General features: G+C 46.2%; 1 protein-coding gene across 1 annotated transcript in view; it reads left to right on the forward strand.

Annotated features, from left to right (window-relative positions):
• The first annotated feature begins 1,321 nt into the window (after positions 1-1,321).
• LOC119168545 (two pore potassium channel protein sup-9) overlaps positions 1,322-19,753 on the forward strand; it is a 66,121-nt gene continuing 47,689 nt past the window's right edge. Inside the window, exon 1 of the mRNA XM_037419942.2 lies at positions 1,322-1,712. Within this exon, the coding sequence (XP_037275839.1) occupies positions 1,430-1,712 (283 nt within the window). The 5' untranslated portion in view covers positions 1,322-1,429. The remainder of the gene's footprint in view (positions 1,713-19,753) is intronic.

Genomic DNA, 19,753 nt, shown 5'->3' on the forward strand with positions numbered 1-19,753 from the left:
TCTGAATGACGTAATATAAAAGACAAGCTCTGTCAGTTGGATTCACGGCCGCTTACAGAAAAGAAGATCCTGCGACCTTGGCCGATGGATTCGCATACGCGCAAAGCCACGAAAGCCCTCTTGTGCTTCTTAAAGACCACTATACTTCAAGAGCACTTGTGAAATAACAACGTGAAACCGTGCTGTGTAGTCTCGAACTGACTCTTCATCCTTCCCTTTCTTACTCTTATTCTGATCTATCTCATTAATTTCTATTATTCCCCCTTTCCCCCACCTCGAGAGTAGGGTAGCCAACTGAGCCAAGCTTGGTTAACCTCCCTGCTTTTCCTCTCTATTTATCTCACTCTCTCTCTGAGCGTTCAGTAAAAGTTATCGCCATAAACACAACTTGAACGACAAGTGCATACGCACTGGCAAGACTGCCCGGCTTAACTTTTTCTTCAACCCAATGCTCCCGGCGTGCTGTCGACTGAGTGGGATAGTTTATTAAAAACAAACTGGCCCAGTATTTACGGAAGTTAAAAATATTCTAGCGTGGCGAGTTACCGAATTCAAAGAGCACATCGAAGTCCCTGCGTATTCCCGGAATCCTCCGCGCGTCAGGGTATGCAAAGAAGTGCTGCGCCACCGCTTGTTTAGGCGTCTTTCAAAACCCGTCTACTTTTGTCGCCACTGCAAAAGCGAAACCATTGAAAAGCGCGCACACAGTGACCAAATGGGAAGAAACTTTGACCGGGAAACGCGCACTCCGAAGTGTTGAATGGATTAGGAGGAGGATAAAATAGTGCTGCTTTTGGGGGCCCAACTGCGTCGTCGACGGAACACGTGGCGTGACGTCGTCGCGCGGGTCTTCGAATCGATCGGTTAAGTGGAGTGATGGAGTCAGTGACTGAGCGGCCAAGTACGAGCAGGAGGAGGAGGAGACAGGTGTGACGTTCCGGACCGCTCGGATGAATCCCTCTTACTCCGCGTTAGAATGCGTATCGAAACGACATGGATGTTTCTCACGGTTGCACGATGTGCCCTTCGGGCGGCGTGTCATACTCGTTTGAATTTCACTGCTGTCACTGTGCTCAGCTTGCCACGGAACGCTTTGCCGAGGAAGGGAGAATACAGTTTTGGGTGGGGCGTGCTCGCGAGACCGTGTTAGCGACCGCAGCGGGCCAAGCGGTTGGCGACGGCAGTGGCGGCCTCCAAGCGGCGAGCGAAGGGATTAATAGGGGAAACAGACGGCGCTCGCATCCTGCGTTTTTTTAGGGAGTTTTTTTAACGGACCTCGCCGGTTTCGGAGTCAGTGAGGGGGGTTTCGGTTAGGCCTAGAGGGCCGCGCGTCATGCCCGACGTCGGCGGCGAGCCACGATGCGCCACCCGGTCGTCGCCGCGCCGCTAGCGCTGACGCCGAGCGCCGCGCGGGCGCCGCGCTGCCTCCATGAAGCGGCAAAACGTGCGCACGCTCTCGCTGATCGTGTGCACCTTCACGTATCTGCTCGTCGGCGCGGCCATCTTCGACGCGCTCGAGTCGGACCACGAGGGCAAGCAGCACGGGGCACTGACGTACATCGAGGACATGCTGGTGCGCAAGTACAACATCAGCGCCGACGACCGCAAGATCTGGCAGACGGTGGTCATCAAAATGGTGCCCCACCGGGCCGGCACTCAGTGGAAGTTCACCGGGGCATTCTACTTCGCCACCACGGTGCTCACCACCATCGGTGAGTCCTTGAAGCCCGGGTGCGTGCGTGCGTGCGTGTGTGGGATGCGGGGCTGGGACGCGTGGGCGCCTTTCGCCGGTCAGTGCTCGGGGCGCCGTGTCGTGCGTTTTGGCTTTTTGCAGGTGAGCGTGTGTGGGTGTGTGTGGTTTTTTTTTTTTTCTCGTGCGTAGACGAGGTTACGAAGCAAATCTCGTCGAAAGGGATCTGTTGCGATGAATGTGATTTGCAGGAGCAGGTTGTATCCTTTTGTTTTGCGCAGTGAATGCAATAAACAAAATGCGGCAACTTTCCCTTTCTGAAGACAATGCTCTCTAAATTGAACGCGTGCACTGACATCATAAAATTCATTGGTCCAAATTGAGTGCACAGAAGGCAGTGTACTTTTTTTTAATTTGCATAACTAAGCCTTCGATTTTCAAGCCCCCGTAGTTACTGCTTATGTAGCACCTTAAGGACACTGTGTAACGACAATGACTACTGACAACTGATGACCACTGACGATGACTATTGACAACGACAATAACAACTGATGACTATTGCATTACTGATCAAGCGCTACTATACCCGACTTATCTATTCTCGGGGGGCACTCTTCGCACAAGCCGTCGAAGGCACAGCATCATTGTCACAACATATGCTGAACTGTATAACCATTTTGATTCAACAACTATAGTTAGAAAGCGAGAGTGGCGCGCGTCATGGTAACAATGCCGCTGTACGAATTGACAATTGCCATTGCACTATGCAAGTCTTCTTTATGTGAAACAGGACTCATTTCGTCAAGCGCTCATTTTGTTGTGTGTATTCGTAAGTGTTCTTCTTTTTTTTTTGCGATTATCCGTCAATCTCCGCTAACGGCGACTCTGAGTGGTACGACCATTGCTTTTAATGCTCCGTCGGGTGATGATAATAGCAGCAAGACTTACTTTTTCTTGGCTGAGAGCAGTTTCTTGCTCACGTCTCTGTTGGCAACTAAGTCAATTGACACAGGAATTTTTAAGTGGTAATACCCCTGAGACAGTGACGTCACACCTACAGACTGTCTACTAACTTCTTGCCGCCGCGCGATATCGACGCTATCATCAGAAATGTGCGCGAATGATATCAGGAAGACGATGAGAGCGGGGAAAGCAACAAAATATAAGAAAGGCAAGCAATGTTGTGCGAAGATCTTGACGCTTTTGACATTGCTCACACTTTCCTTGGCGCCCACGACGACGACGACGAAGCTATGCAAAGCTCATTAGGCTGCGAGGCTCGAGCCGTCAAGCTCCTTCAAATAAACGTGAAGCAGAGCGAGATTGGCTGCCTTCTTTAAGTAAATTTTGGTTGTGCGCTGTATTCAGTTTTATTTTCGCGACAATGACGATAACACGCCCAAATCGCTCCCCCGGGTGATTTCGTTATCGAGGGGATTGGCTGTACTCGAATCACGTCTCTCCACTCACCATTATCCACTCAATGTTTTTTACGCCGACTCGCATGTAAAGGTCTGTGCTATGACTAGCTTTATTCATAAGCCTACCTTTATGCATAATGCCCACTCGGTGTCATAAATACGCATACTGAAAAAAATAGAAGCCCTTCTTCTGCCGGCAAAAACGAAGGCACACCGAAGATTGGCGTCGGCGTGCCGGAAATATGCCGCTTTTTTTAATTTCTTCCGCATTACGCATTGCTCCCTCTTCACGTTTTTTAGGAGCGAAGCTCCTTAGGACTTCTAGATGTCGGACCGTTGTCGTCGAGACTCGTCGTCGTCGTTATTCGAAGAGCAAATGCGAAACATCTGTGCGCCACACCATCTATAGAGCGTACTAAGGGGCCATATATTTTTAGAATAGACCGCAAATAAGCATCTTCATGAACATTCGTCATAATATTTCATCATTTCGTCGATGAGGCTTCGCTCCATCTTCAGCATTTTCACTGCGTGGATCTGCCGAATCATTTTCCTCGGTCCCTGCCGGGAATCGAACCCGCGTGCTTAGCGACCCGACACTTCTGTTGCTACACGCAAACACGATGGTCGTGCAGAAACAAAGAAGGCGACAATCAAATGGGGCAACACTAGATGACAAGCAAACTCGATAAAAGATCAGATTGATATATGAGGAACGGCTGGTCGCCTACAAGCCAATGACCGAGAGGGCATCGGTTAATTAGAAAAACAGTTTATAAATACTCGTACGACTGGCGCATATTCTAGAGCAGCGTATCTTTGAACTTTCTACTTTGTACTTTATTTTTTACTAGCGTAAAATCTTGAGGGTGCCCCCAGGCAAAAAAAAAAAAGGTGCCAAAAACAGCTTTAAGAGACCTGAGGAAACTTATAGGAAGGGGAATAAATAATCGCATAAAAAATGATAATGATACCTTGACGAGGCCCCGCCGCAGTGTTATAGTGGCTAAGGTACTCGGCTGCTGACCCGCAGGTCGCGGGATCAAATCCCGGCTGCGGCGGCTGCATTTCCGATGGAGGCAGAAATGTTGTAGGCCCGTGTGCTCAGATTTGGGTGCACGTTAAAGAGCCCCGAGTGGTCAAAATTTCCGGAGCCCTCCACTACGGCGTCTCTCATAATCATATGGTGGTTTTGGGACGTTAAACTCCAATTATCAATCGATACCTTGATGTTGAACATAGCAGAGAATACTAAGCCGGACAAAAAATTAAAAAAAAACATGCAATAAAAGGCACGAACAAAGCTATAGGGGTACACTATATGCATGAAGATACACAATCGAAATAAAAAAAAAGGCAACCATATTAGAAAAAAATACACATTCAGGTCACGTAAATGTACTTCACACCGATTGCATACAAGTAGAACAATGCAAAAAACAATGGTGTAGTGATAAAAATTAGCCTATGATTTATTTGCTGTAGACTCATTCACAAGAAAAAAGTCTTTTAATTTAGGGAGTGAAACATCAGAGTTGATTTGGCAAAACACACGATTTATTAGGCCGATACCGGGCGTCTTGAGTAGGATGCCATCATCATCATCATCATCATCATCATCAGCCTGACGTTGTCCACTGCAGGACAAAGGCCTTTCCCATGTTCCGCCAGTTAACCCGGTCCCGTGCTTGCTGCTGCCAATTTATACCCGCAAACTTCTTAATCTCATCTGCCCACCTAACCTTCTGGCTCCTTCTAACCCACTTGCCTTCTCAGGGAATCCAGTTAGTTAAATGACCAGCGGTTCTGTCTACGCGCTACATGCCCAGCCCATGTCCAGTTCCTCTTCTTTATTTCAACTATGATATCCTTAATCCCCGTTTGCCCCTAATCCTCTCTGCTCTGTTCTTGTCTCTGAAGGTTACACCTACCATTTTTCTTTCCATTGCTCGCTGCGTCGTCCTGAATTTAAGCTGAACCCTCTTTCACCTCACCGCCACCGCCACCCAAATCTGTAACTCATAATATTGCTACAAAATGTACATCTAGATGCGCCGAGATGGCACGCACATCTGCCGCCGCGAATTATGCGACAGGCGTATCGCCAGCCTCTTGAACCGCGCGCAGGGCCACCCGACGAAGAGGACGACAACCTCTCTCGGCTCGGGCTCCGAGCTGAAGCGGTCAGCCCCACCACCTCTGTTGTGAATATATCTTGTGAATGGACTACATTGCGAGCAACTCGTCATTCAAGTCGCAATATATTCGCAGTTAAGTCTAACAGCAAATTGAGGAACGCTGTATGAACCTACTAAGCAAGGTCTGGTGGTCAGCCAAACCTGAGGTCTGTCGCGTGGAGGTGGCCATCCTGTGGAAGTCCACAGCAAGTGTTGCTGTAACATTGCGCATCAGGGCGTCATGAATCGGGCAGGAGGCACAGAATCAACCAAGGTAACGTTGCGGTCTGAGAGTGGCCACAAATTGTTGTCCAAGTTTGTTTGAATCGCCTATTTCTTACGCAATAAGCACGGAACGAATAAAAAAAAAGAATGACCTTTCCTCAATAAGTATCAATACAATTGTCTGAGTAGAAAAAAAAGATGAATTTTGCTTTGGGTAATTGTGGGCGAAGGCATAAAGCATCATGGGTTTTTTTTGTGTGTGTGTGTGTGGTTTTAGATTAGCGCAGCCCTGTTCTGGGCTTTTGCACGAATTAGGTGCAATAAAAAAAAACATTCTAACAACACATAACTAAGAAAACAAGCCCGTGAACGTACGATGTGGTGCGTGGTGCCCATTAACCAGGTTTATGTAAATATTTGTATGCATTACATTGAGCACCACACTTTCCTAGGCTATCGGTAATCTTTCTGTTAAACCTCCATCATTCCAAATATGAACAGTAAATGTTGAAACCACTCGATTCTTGGCCAATCCCCCACAGTGGGTATGCGCCACTAACAATAGGGGAACAACAACAAAAATAACCAGGGTGTAGTCGTGAGGCAGCACGCTACTCGCGCCGGTTGTCCTGTGTGCGCGAAGGAAAAGCTGCGTACCTCGCAACACAAGTGCCATGAAAAGCTATTCACCTGCTATGGGATGTGTATTTATATCAATACGAAAGCTCATATGTATCAATTATTTTTTCCCTCTCCACGTTACCAATCAAACCCCCATGGGGGGTCATTCACTGACAGACGAAAATAGGAAATCATATACAACATTATGATCATCACGATCATCACGATAGTTTCGAAATATTGTTGTTACATTGTTTTTTAAGGTGTTCTTATTGGCTGGTAGAGTAAAGGCAGGGAAGCAGTTGCCTCAACATTGGAACCGTGATACGTCACAAGAAGCGACACAAGGGCGACCAAGTCTCATTGTATGAGAATGTGACCCACATGCCGTGGTGTTCGCAGCAATGGCACTCGACTGCTGAACCCCAGGTCGCGGGCTCGAATCCCGGCCTTGACGGTTGCATTTTCGGTGCGAGCAAAAAAATGCTCGAGGATCGTGAACTTAAATTTAGCTGAACGTTGAAGAACACCGGATGTTCGAATTTTCCAGAGCCCTCCACGACGGCGTCTCTCATAATCACGTGGTGGTTTTAAACCTCGACGATTAATATTACGTTACAGGTTTTGTATGCACTGCGGGTGCAATGAAACACTCATGGATCTGAGAGGGGCGCTGGCGCCAGTTGTATTCCTCTTATGTGCGTTTTCGCCGTTCGTTTACCGCGCGCTGATGATGCGGTTGAAATAAATTCGTGGTTTGAATGTGATCCATCAAGGGCCGCAACCCGCATAATCTGGTTGCTTTCTAAAGTGTAATTGCGGTTCAAACTAATTTACACTAAGTATACGACTCTCTTATTTTTTTTGTAAGTTATGACTTATTTCAATGTTTGCTCTATCATATTCAACCCCTAGCTTAACACAGCGCTATACCCAGGAATTGTTTTCTTGCGATAAAGCTTGCGTGGAGGGTGTGTGATAGGGCATGCGTGGCAACTCTTGGTCACTGTCAAGACTCGTAAATATTTATTATCACACGAAAAGTGCAACCGTGAAAAAAATATTCACAGCATATCCACGAAGTGAATGATGACGAGCAGACCACGTCATCATGCAAAGACGTGACGTTTGTAGAGTATGTAAAAAGTTGTTTATTAACCACAATGCGCTTATGGTATCGAAATGTTTATACGGGTATTCACATGTGTATTCATATAGTTATCTATATGGTTATCCATATGAATATCTATATGGCTATTAATATGGTAATTGTATGGAATTTCATATGGATACGGATATCCATAGCGTGTCACGCCGACGGACGGGGGACACGGCTCGACCCTAAGGAGCTCCGCCCCTAAAAAATTACGGTGGTGGGGGGGGGGGCAGTCAGAATTTTCTGTTTACCCTAGTGAAGGCCCCCGACTCAACACGTTCCGTACATTATATGAAAATTTTCATTTTTATCGGGATTTTCGCATAATTCGTGCCGAAGCTAGACAAAATAGTTCAGAAGATAGCAAGCAGTGTTCACTGATGCTAATAATATATATATATACATATATATATATATATATATATATATATATATATATATATATATATATATATAAGCAACAAAGCATAAATATATATGCATGTTGGAAAACGTTGCTTCTAGAGTATTATTTTCTTTCTTATTTTTATATTTCCTTGTAATCAGATCAGCTTATGTAATAAGCTTGCACCGGATCTTAAGCAGTGCCGCGATGTAAATGTGTTCGTACTGTGTGTGGTGTAATGACAGCCCAGCCGTAAGTTTATTTTACACCCACCATACGTTCAACGATTTCCTCAAAGTTTATTGCTTCCTATTCGTAGAAATCACCAGGAATTGGGGATAAAATAGGACTGTAAAAATCTTGCATACACCAAGCGGAGCTAGATCTAACTCCTAAAACTTTTGAGGTGCGAGCGAAACAGAACACCATTTCTCTCAGATCGAGCCCCGTCAGCTTTCCTCGCGGACTGCTCGTAATTCACTGTTCCCGTGACGTAATCCTCGAAGCCAGTTGAAACGACGGAAAGCTTCGACTCCTGGAATACATTTTCCGTCTCTCTGTATTGGCGGCATTCCGTCCCTCGTCATGTAGCCGCTGCGTTTTCGATACAGGTGAAAATGTTTGAGGCTCGTGCACTAAGATTTAGGGGCACGTTAGAGATACCCAGGTAGTCAAAATTCTTGGAGTCCTCTACCTAGGCGTCTCTCGTAATGGTATTGTGGTTTTCGAACGTTAAACCCCAGATATTATTATTATTATTATGTTCATCACTCGTTAAGCCCGAACAGCTGGCAAATATCGTGTGACACATTGTACATACTAGAGAATGTTTCTTTTGAATGTTTTCTATAAATATTATTGCAATAGCAATTATATCGACACTCTTGGCTGAACTTTGCCGCCGGCGTCGCCGTCACTCACGTGTATGTACACGTATCTATATATATGAAAACGCAAGAAAGAAAAAAAATTGGCATCGTATCTGCATGCTTCACTGCAAATGTCGTTGAAAGACGATAGTCTTGCGTCTGGAGAGAGTGAACAAAACATTTATTTGAGGTTCTGCGCGAAAAAATTGGTGAATTGTATTCTGGAGGTGCTGCGTTTGGCTGTGTTAGGTTGTAGCGAAGGCAAACGAGGGCATTGAGGCACGTAGACGCGAGCGCTATCTGGCGGTTATCTTCGAAAACGAAAGGAATGCATGCGCGCCTGTCTTGGAGGTGGTAAGTTGTAGAATGCAAAGCGACGGGCAAGTGCCACCACCGTGTTGTCTTAGCAAACTTGTTGGAAACACTTGCCTTTTTGAGCATCGGGTTGCATCGTCAGCGAAGCGTCATAAAGGCTACGGTCCTTTTAAATTACTTGTGTATGCCTTCTCTAGTATAAGGACGAACATACAAAATATTGACGTGTTGTTATGGTGCCTCAGATATGCGCAATAATTGCTTCTTAATTAACAGTCGCACAAGTATGAACGCTGAAACTTGAGCAATATTGGTGGGGGCTGCGGATGGGGCTGGCCGTTTGAGGTATCGTTTGGGGGCATCGTTACGGCGTACATACAGGCAAATATACCGACAGACAGACAGACAGACAGACCACAATTCTTGCGTGGAAGTTTTGAAGTTTTTAAAATCCAGAAGAAGACTCCGGCGCAAGGAATCGAACGTAGGACCCCTGGAGTCGTCAATGCGAGGCGATAACCACTGAGCCACTGTGAAGCAGCGCCTTGAACGTTCAAACGGCGAGCTATTTATATGTACCATTCACCGCTGTTGCCGGGAATTTCGGGGGGGGGGGGGGGGGGGGAGCGGGGAACCATCGTGTTTTCAGCATTATTAGGAAGATGTCGCAATGAGCGCGCGGCGGCTCTTATCTCTCACGCGTACTTTAACCCACAGAGAAGAGGAGAGTGGACGATCTCTCGTGCGCCCTTATCTCCCGGTGGAGAGGATCATACAGTTTGGCGGGCGTTGGGTTTTCACTGGAACGATTCTGTCAGCTACAGGGCGCACAAAGGTCACTGCAATCGTTGCACAGTCTCTGTTTGCGAAAAGGGCGTGCTTTCCAGACACAGCGAAGTAAAAACTGAGATGCTTATTCGCGTTCATCTGAACTGAGAGTACGTTTCAGTGTCGTTTGTGCATGAAAAATGTGGGGCACGCTTCGATCTGCTTGCCATTCTGCGCGTGACCTTCTAATGTGTTGCTATCGCGTTCATTGCTTCGCCTTTGCGGCAAAGCTGCGACATTTTTCATGTCATTTTAAGGCGAAAGCCTGAAATGCCTCATCAAACGCGATAGCTGACGGTCGGTGATCCGCCGTATGAGAGGCACGCAGTAAATTGGCTTGATTTTTTCAGTCTATACCATTGTACCTCCCCCTCCCCCTTCAAGCTTTCGGCTCACCACGAAATATTGAACTGTCACGGCAATCGGCGCACATTTCACCGATCAGTGATGCCAATCGGTGTCCGCGTCGTGTGATGTCACGTAATCGTGTGGCATCATGATTCTGTCACAAAGTGTGCCTATCTGTGGCGTCGTGATGTGGCGTTATAGCCAGCTAGTCACGCTGCATTGCACGGAAAATCGGTGAAGGCCTTATTAAACTTTTTGCGTGGTAGTGGCCTATTGAATAGTTTATAGCACCACCACTCTTTCTTTTTTTAGTTTTGCGCTTCTATTTTGTTCTTCGCTTTCTTTCTCATTTTTCTTTTGAATTTCCCTTTTCCTTAGTGCCGGGTAGCAAACCGGATGCCCCAATTTCTGGTTAACTTCCCCGCCTTTCCCTTGTTCTATTCGCTTTCGCTAGTCGCGTGGTCATGTGGGTTTCTCAAGAGACGCTCTCGGGGTCTCGCACGAATCTCGCAAACGCCGGCGCCAGTGAAGCCCCGTAAGTGTATCACCCTAAACAAAAGAAAAAAATCTGGATACGAAATTTTCTAACAAGAATGGTTATAGCGTGAACGTCATTCAAAGAAGAGCGACTGAAGCATTGAGCTCTTCATAATTCCTTGAGTGAACTGGGATGAGGAGGTATGTTAGCACATGAAATGCGCAGCCGTAGGTACGACCCACAGCCTTACGTTAGACGGCGTATAAATTAAAATATGGAACTCCAAAAAGAAGTTGCGCTTATAAGCAAAGATTACATACGAGGCACATTTCAATGAATATGGGATAACGAAAAAAGGAAGGGGGAATAATTATTAAGTTCGAGGTAAAGAAAAATAACATAGTTATAATAAATTAACAATATCGTACCAGTTACACACGTGTTGTTTGATTGCGTCTTTATAAGAGTGAATAATCAGCATTATCTAGCACTGGTCAACTTCAGCCGGCGTAGCCACATTAGTCTGTCCTAGTGTCACGTGAGCTAGTATAGGCGCATGCCATGGCATGCATGAGATTCGTGTTTTGCATACCCTGACATCTCAGTTGAACGTACGTTTGCTATGGTACCTCCTTATTGATGATATTCATACCATGACACATATGACATGAATACCACGTGAATAATATAATAACGCACGACATATATAAGTCATGCCTGCGAATCATGGTGTATGGTTTGTTAACAAAACGTCCATGATGTTTTAACATCATACGCGTGATATCATTTATCATTTATGCCACTCATATTGTGACGTACATAACATGCATGCTATGTTGTTCATCTTTTGCTACTCATGTTTCTCATAGACATGTGGCAGTACATTAACATATTATATGTACTGAATGAATGGAATGATTAAGGAAGCGGCAGAACGGCGCAATGGTCTGGAGATAGATAGATAGATAGATAGATAGATAGATAGATAGATAGATAGATAGATAGATAGATAGATAGATAGATAGATAGATAGATAGATAGATAGATAGATAGATAGATAGATAGATAGATAGATAGATAGATAGATAGATAGATAGATAGATAGATAGATAGATAGATAGATAGATAGATAGATAGATAGATAGATAGATAGATAGATAGATAGATAGATAGATAGATAGATAGATAGATAGATAGATGAATTATTATATCAACTTTATTGTTTCACGAAGAAATGCTCAAGCTTGCCATCCAGACTCGTACACCGATAGAACGGTTCCGTCACTTCACGACCTCTTTATGTCGAGCACTGACAAAATTTAACAAGTGTTATCGTGCTGCACGGTTGAACTCAAGCTACATATCCCTAGTTGACTGCCTCTTCAAAACCACAAAGATAATGTGAGCATTATGCAAAGCATGGGAAAAATACATACAGCACTACGATTATAAATATCGCACAAGTCATGTGCGCCTACAGAAAAGCCTTGCCTTTCTCGGTCGAAAATGCATTTCGAACCTTTCAGAATGCATCCGCGCTTTCGAGCTTGCCTCGCAAAAGTTTGCACAATGGCGTCTCTCTGACGTGAAATACAGGAAACTATGCTTCTGAGGCAGCCCGAAGGAAATTTTCTTGTAGGGACGCGTTGAGGATATTGTAAAGTTGATTGAGACGAACGTCGCTATTTCGTCGAAATGCCGGGGGCCATGAAAACAGGCCCTGTTTATTGGGGCCGCGGCCTGCACGCTATATCGTGCCTCATTGTGAAGATAGAGGGGTGAGAGAATGAAAAGACAGATTGTTCTGAGAGAAACGCCGCTCTGGCCGTCGGTAAAATCAATCTGCATGCATCAAAGGAAATCCAGGGTGCATAGTTTCTTGCTTTTGGGACTCCGGAGCTAGTCTTTTGAAAAGCTGCCACGGCATGGAACATAATGAATCTCAGTGCTCCGTATCATCCTGCCTCGCCGATAGAAAAACCGACGTATACAGAAATCCTGCCCGTTCCTTTGGTCAGAACGATGCCCCGATAACAATGCCGTGAAATGCCATGGGAGGCAAAAGAGCAAAATTGCGCATCCGCGGTGTATGCTAGCTCAACTGCGAGAGCAAAGGTACCGCTCCGACTACAAAGAAAGTATTCTTCAGTTGTTAGTGCACCTGCTATGTTAATGCTGACGCAACGCTTGAAATGTAAAGAAAGGACACAGAAGCGCTGGAGAACCGCTCATTACTGCCAGATGCCTGTAAAGTAAGCATGGAAAACGAAAGAAGCTTTGAAGCGTGCTTAGCAAGCACGGGCGACCAGTCCAGCAACACGTTACTGCTGTAGTTCGGTGCTTGTGACGTTCTTTTTTGCTTCTTTTTTTCTTCTTCTCCCACCTTTCTTTTCCTGTTTGCGCCCCCTGAAGCAAAGCGTAAGGTAGCGTATATAACACGCGATTTGAATAAACTCTCTACCTGCTGAGCTCCGTTCGACCCTTTCTCGCTTTTTCATAAACAAGAGGCTTCACCTGTCCTTATTTTTCCCCGCAAACCCGGGGTCTTCATAGTACAAACATATCACATTTTCAAGTTTTTAAAGAAGGCCTAAAGAAGGCTGGTCTGGACTTCCGTTGCTGTTCTTGATATTTGATATGAAGAGGAATCGTGCTTTTAGAAGTCGAAGCCGTGAACGCCTCAGTGATAAGCGCAATGTCGCACGCCCTTTGTGTAGCTCACTATAGTGGAGATGAGGTTCACCTCCTACCGGCCTCATAACGCCGATGGGCCAGCCGCCGCTACAGTGGCTGTGCTCTGGCGACATGGTGTGCATGACGGCGAGAGCCTTAGACGCCTAGTCAAACGGTAAAAGTGACTGGCGGAGGTCACTTTGTCACGAACGATGCAAAAACTCGCTTGATCACAGACGATGTGAACCCGGTGTTTTTCATGACGTCATAACGACGTCACGATTTGCAAGAAGTGCGACGTTATCGCGTTATCTCATGATGACGTGATCAGATGACATCATGGCTTGGCCATAACTTAGCTATTTCTGCAGTCAGTGCAGCACTGCGTGAAAAGTAGAATGCTTTAGCGAGAAGGAGGGTGGATGGAACTAAATGAAATTGACAAAAAAGAAGGTGACTTTCGCCTTCGGGTCGTCTCAGAAAAATCCATTAAGGATGGTGGGATCAATTTTTGTAATGAAATGAAATGTATTCTTTGTCTCTTCATCGTAAGTATTCATTCATAATATTTATTTTCATTAGACAATAGGAACTATTCAGTACGCTCTTGCCGTCAGGCAGTGACTGTACCACCATAGCCGTCTGTCAGCGATCCGGCATATGGCAGCCTGATGTTTGATGGCGCTACACCTCATCAAGCCGTTTTCTCAGAAAAATACAAACTTGACACGCGCTGCCGAGAACTTTGGTTCTGGTCCTACGATGATGTTCGCGTGCGAGACTACAAGTATGGCAGCTGCCACGCAAGTTCCCCTTGCGAATGGCGTCAAGTGAATAACTGCTTTAGCTGGCGGTAAAGCTTGGATCAGTTCACAAAGAAAACAAATGTCGTCCAGGATGACGTGGACAAAGAAACGGCAGTATACAGGGCTCGTGATTCGGTACACTCACGATTTATTTATTTCGAGAGAAAGCGTACTTTCATGAGCAAAGCACAATGCGGCTTGCGCACCCATTGACGCAGTGTGTGAAGCACGCCGTGCCGTGTGCCTAAATGTATATGCTCTTTCTCGAAATAAATGTGTCGCGAATTTACCGAATCCCGTGTCCTGCGCCACTCTTTTATTGTCCGCGTTGTTTGCAATGTTGCAATTTTCGTTATGCATCACCAACTCGCTCAAAGGACCCACGGTGACGAGGAGGAGCGTGCAACGGATTCTGATGGCGTTCCTGCGAGACACTGGGCTGAGTGACGTTTGGTGACTGACCCCTATAATCTAAGAGATGCTCATGCGGAACAATGGCCGGCCTTTCGGGCCAGGCTATAACCCCGTATTTGCAACTTCACAAGGCGGCCGCGGTGGCTTTGTGGCTACGGCGCTCGAATACTGACTCGAAAGAAGCGGGTTTGAACCCAGTCACATTTCGACGGACGCGAAATGCTAGAATCCCGTGTATTCTGTGTGGTATTAGCGCATGATGAGGTGCCCCAGGTGACCGACACTAACGGGAGACCTCTTGTACGGAGCCACTCGTAACATGAATTGTTTCGAGACGTTAAACTCTATAAACCTCACCCAACTTAACTGGGACTGCGCGTGTGCGGTCGTTCCTACTGCTACTGTGTGTATTCAAGAAGAGCGTTAACAAAAGACCGACTTCCACAGCGTTGATACGGCTAAATTAAAGGAGAAATATGAAGCTCCCAATGGGAATCGTACTCAAGCATTCTGCGTGGCAAGAAAGTATACCAGCACTGAGCCAAGCCGGGTCACAAAACCGCTTTGGAAAAAAGATCTTATACCGGCGTAATGTTGTGAAACGTCAATTGTGGTTGCAGTTGTGCATATCTAAATTTGTAACCTTTACATGTGCACTCCAAAGATACCCTATTCACGTCGGGTTAACGTGAATTGTAGTTAAGCCCCATCTGCTGTCTATGTAGCACAACCCATTGCTGGCCTCCTCGCAAGCGCTACGTATCAGCTTGCCGCTTCTGGTGTTGTTAATACACATGTCGCTGTGGAAATCGGTACGCAACTGCAGACAGCTGGTCATATAAAAAGTATACGCGACCTCTCAACATGTGTGTCCGTTCGTTCAGCCTTTGTGCAGGTTTGTGGTAGTATTGCATCAATTCACCCAATAAAATATAGCGCCACAGTCAGATTTCCTTCACGTGCTTTGCATAAAATCAATTTCCATGGTACGTGGAATCTGCCGAATTTTCGCTCTAATCTTTCGTGCCATCACCCTACGTCCCAGATCAGAGTAGCCAACAGGACCGCACTACCACGGTTTTGTTTTCCATCGTACATCTCTGGTTCGCTTTTATTTTTCTTATCAGCCGATATTTCCCCACCCCAGTGCAGGGTAACATACTGCATCGTCTGGTTAGCTGGTTATCTGCCTGCTTTCACTTCTATCTTTATCTTTCTTCCCAACAAGCAATATCGGCACTACACGTGAAACTGAAGGTCCAACCCCGATCCAGAACTCGTTCATGGCGCTAGAATTTCGGATTTTACCGATATCGAAGTTTCGTTTTACTCTGAAAAAGAAGAAGCAAAATTCCATGCGAAGCCAATAATTGACTTATCGACGACCGACTATGCTGCGACTTCTTATCTTCTTTCTTTTTCACGAATATACAGCCGTTCTGTCACTTCTTCCTCTTCCGTTCAACAACTTTTTTTTTTCAATCAATTGCCCGTACGTCACCGGGTTTCTCAATACCGGGGCGGCTCAATCCGGTCAGTCTTGAGTACATCGTCAATATATCGGGTAACAGGGGACAGAGGCAACGCGGCGAGGCGAAATGTCGCGACCGGGCAACGATTTTTCGTCTTTTCGTCTTGATACTTGACACGCCGTCAGCTTGCGCGCCTAACGGCTGTACTCGCGAAGCTGCTACTGGCATCTTTCGAATGTATCGTATATACTTGTGTAACGGTGGAAATTTCTTCTAGGCGAAAGCCTTAGATGCAGGCCCATATCCTGGGGGGCGGGGGGGGAGAGTTGTTTTAGCATTCCCCCTTCCGAAATTTGGATTATGGGTAGTTTTTTACAGAGATTAAATAATGCAAACAGGCGTCATTGAAGACCTTCAACAAGTGCCCCTCGCCCCCTTCGCCCAAAATAAATTAATAAAAACGCCAGGTCTGCACATGAAGCACAGCTGTTTTTAAGAGCGATATTTTTAGAACCCGTTGCTAACTTCCTAGAGGCAACTAATGGAAGCGCGCTTGCAAGATACCCATTGATTCATTATTTGATTCGGTGGCTACTTTGTGACTGAGCCTTTTGTAATGAGCTGGAAGCATACGACGGCCCACTTTTAATGAACGCGCAAATAAGTGTGTAACGCCTGCTTAGTTGCCTCATCAAGCACAAGCATCGGCCACCGCTGTCGGCGGTGCCCAGCGGCGTCAACAGGCATTATGCTAAAGAAACGAAGTTTACATGAACTCAATCAAGTATTGACACCGCAAAACCGGACGATTCTGAAGTCTATTCTGGTCGCTTCCATTTTGTTGCTGGGGTTTGGCCAGGTGATGCGAGGTTGTTTCTGAGCTGATTCACAGAGCAGAAAAGTTCTTGTTGAGCCGCAGATCAGTAGTCGCAGACGCGACATGTACGTCCGAACTCCAGACAGAAACTCACGCTGAAACAAAGCGTTGGCACCTCTCATAGATCTACGGGCATGTCGAAGTTGGTGTACGGCTTTTATCGCTTTGTGGTGTTTTCGCAGTCGCCGTTGCCTTTGTCGTTATACCCAGTATTCCCTCGTTGTACGGACTCATGTTCTTCGGTTCAGCGCCATCGGTTCGCAGTCATTTCGTGGCCTAATTGTTGAAGCTTAATTTCCAGTGAAGGAGCGGCGAATGACGAGATTTCGTGACTTTCTGAGAAATATACCCGTCCGTCATGATAGCCATTTTTTGTGATAACTGTTGCTTTCATAATGTCTGGTGCAGCAGTGGCGAGTATTGTGATTCAACACATATCTGCTGCACATGCCCGTTTGCGATGATGATAGTTTCGCGACAGGGTTCACACGTTACGGCTGGCTTCAGATGAACGCGAGACCGCTCGAACTTCGCCTCAAGAGTGGATTGTGATAGCGTAACGGGACCCCGCAAGCATCGCCTTCTCCGAACCGAAAGCAACGCCTTGGAACCTTCGCTCTCTGTTCGCTTCTCGTTGGATAGTTCTACCACGTTGCAAAGAAAGGAGCATCTGTGCGGGCAGCGTTGGAAGTTTAAAGCTATTCTATAATGCTTACAGCGAGTGCACTTGCTAAGAGGCCGCTACGCCGTATTTCTTCTAGTTCGCGAGTCAACGCTAAGATACCCGCTCGGTAAGGCGGCACGTGAACTACCCCGCTTCTCACGCTATGCTTCTGCTGCTGATACGGAATAAATTTATCTGAGCCCTTTGTAATGACTAGGCTTTTGAATTCCACGCTCGTTATCCGAATGACATGCCTTGGCACCTGGGGAGATTCTACGCTTCTTCCACGCCACTTAGCACGCCTTAAGGGCGCTCCTTGCATTACGTGACATTCGTGCACTATTTTTTCTTTCAGTGCCAGGTGCAAGCAATGTCGTGTTTGTGTAGTACAACACCTGCTTGTCATGCACATGAGCTGTGTTTTATTCTCATTCGAAAGGTGGTTTTTACTGTTTTTATTTGCATCTGTTGCGAATTTTGACTGACGGACTCACGGTCTAATTTTGGCTCACAATCAACGACGCCGACAACCAAATTTCCTCAAAACAAGCTCTTTAACGCTGTAGAGTTAACATTGCAATGCGATGACGTCACCTTGAGACATTACAGGCCGTCAAAACTCGTGATGTCATAATGACGTCATGCGACGTCGGTGAAAGGTGGGCCAATCACAGATGCTGTGCGAAGCCACTCTAGATAGAAAAATCTTTCGAACGGGATGATCGATACATAAACTGCGAAGAAAAATAACCTTATATTATACTAATTACGCAGTAAATACACTTGTAACTTTTTAAAATATGTGCTATTTAAGGCGAAGGCCTTGGATGCCTCATCAAACGAGAAAATTGACCGGCATCCCACGTCGGCGTTTTCCGACGGCGGCGTCAGTGCGAGTGATGCGAAAAATCGGCACCATGCGGTTACGTCACCATATTACGTCATCACATCTTTACAGATCGCGAAATTTTGTGGCGTCATCGTAACGGCACGTCACACGGGAAGTCACATTGAGACGTGATAACACGACACCACTGCATGGTCAGAAGTGGAGTGATCCCAGAGGCAGTAACAAGTTGGAGTGCAAAAAGCTTACAATGACTACTGGGTTCATTGCAAAGCCAAGCTAGCAGACAGCTTTCATAGAGCAACGCGGGAAGTTTCGTACGTCGACTTAAATAGAATGAAGAAAAAAATGGCTTTCTCTTACCAGTCGACTGAGGCAGGCACATAAGAAAACCCTCTAAGTTTCTGTTTTTTTACGGGGAGGGAAGTTGAGGTTTATTTATCAATGTTTTGGGTGTGGCGGTTACACGGGTGCGGCTATTTATTTACACAAGCAATGCGGCACTTATTGCTACACGGTGTCTTCACGGCATGCAGGAGCGTATTGCGCAGGCGCCCTCGCCTGAGCGGGGCAATATCGAACGTCCGGATTGATTTTCTTGATGTTACTTGCTCGACGACATCGGCCAGAAGGAGGATACCTCAACGGACAGAAGGGGGGCGGGGGGAGTCAGGCTTCGGAGGCGCGGCTTGTCACAGTTGTCGCCTGTCGCGTCGCCGGTTGAAAGATTGCCCGGGAGAGCTGGACATCATTAGAGCGACGACGAAGGCCTGTTACCGCGATCTCCCTTCCATGTCACCCTTCACACCGACTGCATCTTTCAGCGAAGGCTCCTCGGATCGATTCACTCTTTCCCGATTGTCAGGCCAACCGCTTACAACGATTCCTCGTCTGTTTCGTCATGACCTTGCAGCGAATTTGTGTTTTAACGATGTACTACGTAATAGCTATGTGGCTGACGTCACACTTGGACATGCGACTGCACATACTGTGGCATATTAAAGGTCACGTAGTGGATTTTCTATTTTTCGAAAAGTGCGCGGAGGTACTCATAAAGGGAACATTGTGGTGGCTAAGTTGTAGTAAAGTACAAGTTAAATTGATTGATTGATTGATCGATTGATTGAATGGTTGATCGATCTCTCTTAGTGCTTCGACGCAAATTTTCGCTTACGAAAGATGCAATAGTGGAAAAACCTCCTGGCGAGTTTGTAATAACGGGACTTCATGCGTACTCAAGATAGAAAAGATAATTTTAAAAATGAAGGGAGCAAGTGTTTCGTATGTACTTACGCCACGTGATAATTCCTTGAACACCCTCGCATTCGCGCACACTTCCACACAAGTAACAGACACCGCAAAAGTGGAGAACAAGTATTTTCGATCTAACTCTACATCGAGATGTGGCCGGGATCAAACCCTCGTCCTCACATTCATCTCCCTGTTTCCCCTCTCTCTCTCTCACTCACACACACACACACACACAC

The sequence above is a fragment of the Rhipicephalus microplus genome, chromosome 6 (genome assembly GCF_043290135.1).
Source record: "Rhipicephalus microplus isolate Deutch F79 chromosome 6, USDA_Rmic, whole genome shotgun sequence".
In the NCBI taxonomy this organism is placed as follows: Eukaryota; Metazoa; Arthropoda; class Arachnida; order Ixodida; family Ixodidae; genus Rhipicephalus; species Rhipicephalus microplus.